Genomic DNA, 4,739 nt, shown 5'->3' with positions numbered 1-4,739 from the left:
GGCTGTGGGGCTCCTGGGGCCTCTGCAGCCAGGATGGCTTCTCTATGTCAGTAGAGGACCTGTTCACACCAGCCTGGCCACTGTACAGTGTGAGGGAGCCAGGGTGTGTGTTTGTGGAGCCTTTTTGTGACTGAGGTCTCGTTTGCAGCCTGATCCAGCTGGAGGGGTTCCTGAGCGGGATGTGCTGCAGCTGTGAGGCAGTGTACCGTGTACTGTACTGGGAGAACCCCACTGTCTCTTCCCAGTGAGTACCATGGGTCAGGCATCCTGTGGTGGCCTCAGCAGGGAGGGGGGCCCAACCAGGCCTCTGGAGCTGCATTTGATGTGTTTGGTACTTGGAGAGAGCAGGTGGAAATCCAGATGAAGGAAGGAGGCTTGTGCTGTGGTGTGATTTGCCTTGTCTTGACCATAGTGTCCTGCTGCTCCTCCCCAGGTTTTATGGGGCACTGCTGGGCACTGTCTGTGTCCTTTACCTGCTGCCCCTCTGCTGGGTCCTGGCCATCCTCAACAGCACCCTTTTCCTGGGCAACACCCAGTTCTACCAAGGTAAGAGACCTCTCTGGAAGTGGCCTGTGTGGGATGGGTTGGGGAAAGGCCCTCTGAAGCCAGGCAAGAGCCTCTTCTGGTTTGTATCCTGGGCTGGGTGCTGTTTTCTGCTCTCCTCTGTGCTGTGGCAAACTGGGGCCTGGCAATACAGCCTGTATGTGAGCATCAATGTCCCTCTCGATCCTGACCCTGCTCTGCAGGACATGAAGTACTCTCGGTGCCTGTGGCAGTGTATGACACTGTCCTGAAAACGTGCTGTCAGGGGAGGGCAGCTGAAGGTGCTCCCTGTTCTGTGGCATGTGCTGAAGGAGAGTTGGATGAGATCTCTGTGGCTGGGCTGTGACTAAGGCCTCTGCTGTTCCCTGTCTTGATCGGGGGCCTGTGTGGGGGGGAGTTCCTTGCTGCCCTAACTTTGATGTGTGAGCAGAAGACAGCTAAGGCTACCTGATAAGTGAAGGTTGTACATGCCAATGTCCCATCTTGAGCCCTGGAGGTTGGCTCTTGCAGCTGGCTTTTGTGCAGTGGGTTTAGAATAGAAGTGCCACCCCACTCCAGCAACATTCCCTCTTACCAGTGATACTGGAGCTCAGGGCCTCGATTGAGCAGAGTGTGGGTGCCAAACCCCTTGAGAGCACTCCAGAGCCTGCTGAGCCCCTGCCTCCTGCTGCCCCCCTGGACCGGACCCCCACGCCCACCAGCACAGAGGTGAGTTAGGGGCAGGGCTGGCAGTTGTGGGGTGGGAGATATAGGGTCAGCCCTTTGGTATGTCTGTGTCCCTGTACCAACAAACTCCTTCCGGCTTTGGTAGTGGTGGAAGCCTGTGAGCCCCACCTGAGTTGCTGGGGGCTGCCCTGCTGCACTGGGGCTTGGCTCAGTTGTTTTGCTGCATGTGAGGAGGCAGTTTGGGCAGGCAAGGGGCTTGCTTCACCTTCTGGGACTCCTGTCTTCTCACGGAGCTGATCCTTTGTCCTGGAACCCACTGCAGAAGTGTGGGCCCACCTTTGGACAGGGATGTGGGTATGGCAGGACGAGCTCTGTGACTCTCTTGCAGGACCTTACCCCTGGCAGCGTGGAGGAGGCAGAGGAGGCAGAGCCTGATGAAGAGTTCAAAGATGCTATCGAGGTTTGAGACTGGTGGGGGTGGGCTGTCCCTGTAGGGCAGCTGAGGTGGGAAGGGATGAGGGCCTCGGTGGGCAAGCTGGGTGCTCAGGAAGGGTGGCTGTGGGGCTGGGTGCCTCTGACTCAGTCTGTACTGCCTCTCCTCTCCTTCTCATGCTGCGGGAGAAGGAGAACCAGCTGCTGGTCATGGTGAGTACTGCCATGCGAAGGCATGCTGGAGCAGGCAGCCTTTGCCTGGTTTGCTGGTGGCTTGTGGGGATACCAGGTGGAGCACCCTGGTTGTTGGGTGCCCATCGCTGGGCTGGGCTGGGCTGCCCTGCAGCCCTCAAGCGTGCCCACAGCCACCCCTTTGTGCTCAGCCAACTCTGCTGTCTGCAGGAGGACGACGAGAGCTCTCAGTGCTCAGCAGATTTTGACCTCAGCCTCCCAGACAACGGCTTTATGAGCAAAAACGAGGTGATCCGCAGCAAAGTGTCGCGCCTGACAGAGCGCCTGCGCAAGCGCTACCCCAGCAACAACTTTGGTAAGACTCAGAGGAGCTGCTGCTTGGAGGAGCTCAGCACAGCAGGGGCTGTGCTGCTCCCACTGGTGACCACTGTACTGGGAATGGACAGGGCAGTGGTGTAGCTGCTAGGGCTGTGTTGACATCTCCAATGACCTGCCCTATCCATGGGCAGGATATTTCCAGGCCTCCTGGGAAGGGCAATATCGCCTCTAAGCTGAGCCTTTACAACAGTCATGGATGTTCCTGTAGCTCTCATGATCCCAGGCAGCAGAGCCCTACCTGACCTCTGCTCCCTTTCTTCCAGGGAGCTGCACTGGCTGTGGAGCCACCTTCTCTGTGCTCAAGAAGAGGGTGAGTCTTCAGCTTCCACCCCAGCTTGCTGCCTGCACTTGGGGCAGAGGTGTCATGTGTGTGCAGCTCACCCTGGCTTTCTCTGTCAGCTCAGGTGGTTGCTCTCAATCGTGACTCAGCAATAGATGACCTCACCTAAGTGCTGGGTGTTGTTGCATGCCTAATGGTGACAGGGACCTCATGCTGTGGAGTCTTTTGTCTATTTGCGCCTTTGAAAGCTGCCTCAGGCCAAACCTGTGTGTGCTGGAGTAGAAGGCACCTGTCCTGTGCTCTGGCCTAACCTGTTTCCTCTGGCCTGAGAGTTTTCCAGTGAAGCAGAGCATGGGTCTGTTTGTGGGAACTAGAAGAGCAAAGCCCACCCCTGTTGTCTTATCTGAGTCCCTGAGTGAGATGCTTGGCACACAGTCCTCTGGGCGCTTCTGGGAAGGGAATATCTCTTGTCCCCTCCAGACTCACGCTGATGTCTTCCTGCTTCCTCCTGTTGTCCACACTTATGTCCCCTCCCCTTACTCCTGGGTTAGTCTGAGATGTCTGCCACTCTCTGGAGCTTGCATCCGTCCATGGTTACAGGTTAGGAAGTGATGTAGTGTCCTTAAACCTTCTGGGTGTCCTGTGCTTTCTCAGGCTGGATGCAGGCTGCATGTGGTGTTAGAGTGTACTTGAATGCAGGTCCAGCATAAGGCCTGGGTGGTTTGTCCGGGTGGTGTTGGCAGATGACTTCTCTGCTGTTGGGGCTCAGGGCTTCCACCCACTCCCCTTCAGCAGGGAATGCTGTTAGCAGTGCTCCAGCACTGGAGTTTGCCAGGGAGGGCTGGGAATGGGCTTAGAGTTGTGTCTCACCTCCATGTCTCTCCACAGCGGAGCTGCAGTAACTGTGGGAACAGCTTCTGCTCCAGGTGTTGTTCCTTCAAAGTCCCAAAGGCTGTGATGGGAGCCACAGGTGTGTGGATGGTGGAGGAGGGCATAACTGTCTACTGCAGGGGTTTGCCCAGCCCTGGTGGGGAGGGTAGACAGGACCTGCCCAGTGCCACTTGGCTTGGGACAGAGCGGTGAAGGGTCTGCAGCTCTTGGAGCAGCTCAATGGCTGGGAGTGGGGAAGCCTGGGGTGGGGAAGGGGAGCATCTCTGACACCTCCTTTCTTTTCCAGCCCCAGAGGCTCACAGGGAGACAGTGTTCGTGTGCGCTCTGTGCAACCAGGTGCTCATCAAGTGACTGCATCAGGGCCAGCCAGCTCCTGTGTCCTGCGTTGCCTGATGCCTGGGCTGCTTGGTTCCCAGCGTGGCATCACCCTGCCAGAGGCTGCCTGTGCTCACTGTTCCTCCTGCCAGTGCCAGCTGGGGACAGATCAGCCCTCCTTGCCACGCAGCATGTGCCACACGAGCTGGGTCCCTGCGGCAGAGGGCCTGTGCCCCCCTCCCCACGACTGCCCCATGGCAGCTGTTCCAAGCCCTGGCACTTGCTGCACCTTTCCACGTGTTTGCCCAGGCCCTGTGGCCTGGCTCAGTGATGGAGGAACCATCCTTCCCACTTGTGGTCCTGAGTGGGGCAGAACACCCTCAGGGCTCTGTCCCTACCTTTCCCAGCATGGTGCTAGGTGACTGTATTTTTGGGATCAAGTCAGAGCTCTACCTGCATCCATGGAGGATATATGGTCTTTGGTCCTGGCTCGGCTCAGCTTCTGCTAGTCACTCCTGTGCTTCTTGGCCTCGCTGCCTGCAGGTTTAGTCTTTTCTCCCCCCATGTTTGGCTGTAGAGCAGAAGAGGCAAGAGGGTAAGTTTTGGCTGGGTTCTCTGGCCAGGTCTCCAGATGCAGCATCAGAAGCAGCACAAGTTGCTGCTCTGTCCACGTAGTGACTGCTGCTTTCTACTACAGATTAATATATAAATGTATATAGAGAGTGACCAATAAATCTCTTGCCCTCAGCTGGCTCTTGTCTTGCCCCAGTGAAAACTGTCCCAGGTCACCCTGGCACCTCTGTGGCCTTGGCAGGTGGTCATGGAGAAGCGTGTCTCTGCCGCTAGCTCCACTTGCTTACTGGGGTTTCCATCTCCTGTCATGCTGTGGCCTTGTTTGCCCCTGCTGTGTGCAGCTGCCCCTCCTTGGCTGTGCCAGGGAGAAGCTCAGCTCTGTCCAGAGCTGCTGTGTTTCCTTTCTGCCTCCCGCGGCTGCTCCCTCCCCTGCCCCACCCCGGCGGGGGTCCCGGCAGCCGCCTGCACA

The 4,739-nt window shown here is 57.6% G+C and overlaps 1 protein-coding gene across 1 annotated transcript; it reads left to right on the top strand.

Moving 5' to 3' along the window:
* The first annotated feature begins 149 nt into the window (after positions 1 to 149).
* ZFYVE27 (zinc finger, FYVE domain containing 27) lies at positions 150 to 3,746 on the top strand. The gene is made up of 8 exons (XM_010016476.1): positions 150 to 244; positions 434 to 546; positions 1,121 to 1,251; positions 1,598 to 1,669; positions 2,044 to 2,188; positions 2,475 to 2,521; positions 3,380 to 3,461; positions 3,669 to 3,746. The coding sequence occupies exons 1-8, from the start codon at positions 180 to 182 to the stop codon at positions 3,731 to 3,733; spliced, it is 720 nt and encodes a 239-aa protein (XP_010014778.1). The 5' UTR covers positions 150 to 179; the 3' UTR covers positions 3,734 to 3,746.
* Positions 3,747 to 4,739: the final 993 nt, after the last annotated feature.

Source organism: Nestor notabilis, unplaced genomic scaffold, assembly GCF_000696875.1.
Source record: "Nestor notabilis isolate BGI_N333 unplaced genomic scaffold, ASM69687v1 scaffold17786, whole genome shotgun sequence".
Classification (NCBI taxonomy): domain Eukaryota; kingdom Metazoa; phylum Chordata; class Aves; order Psittaciformes; family Psittacidae; genus Nestor; species Nestor notabilis.
This window is presented reverse-complemented; position numbering and strand designations above follow the sequence as displayed.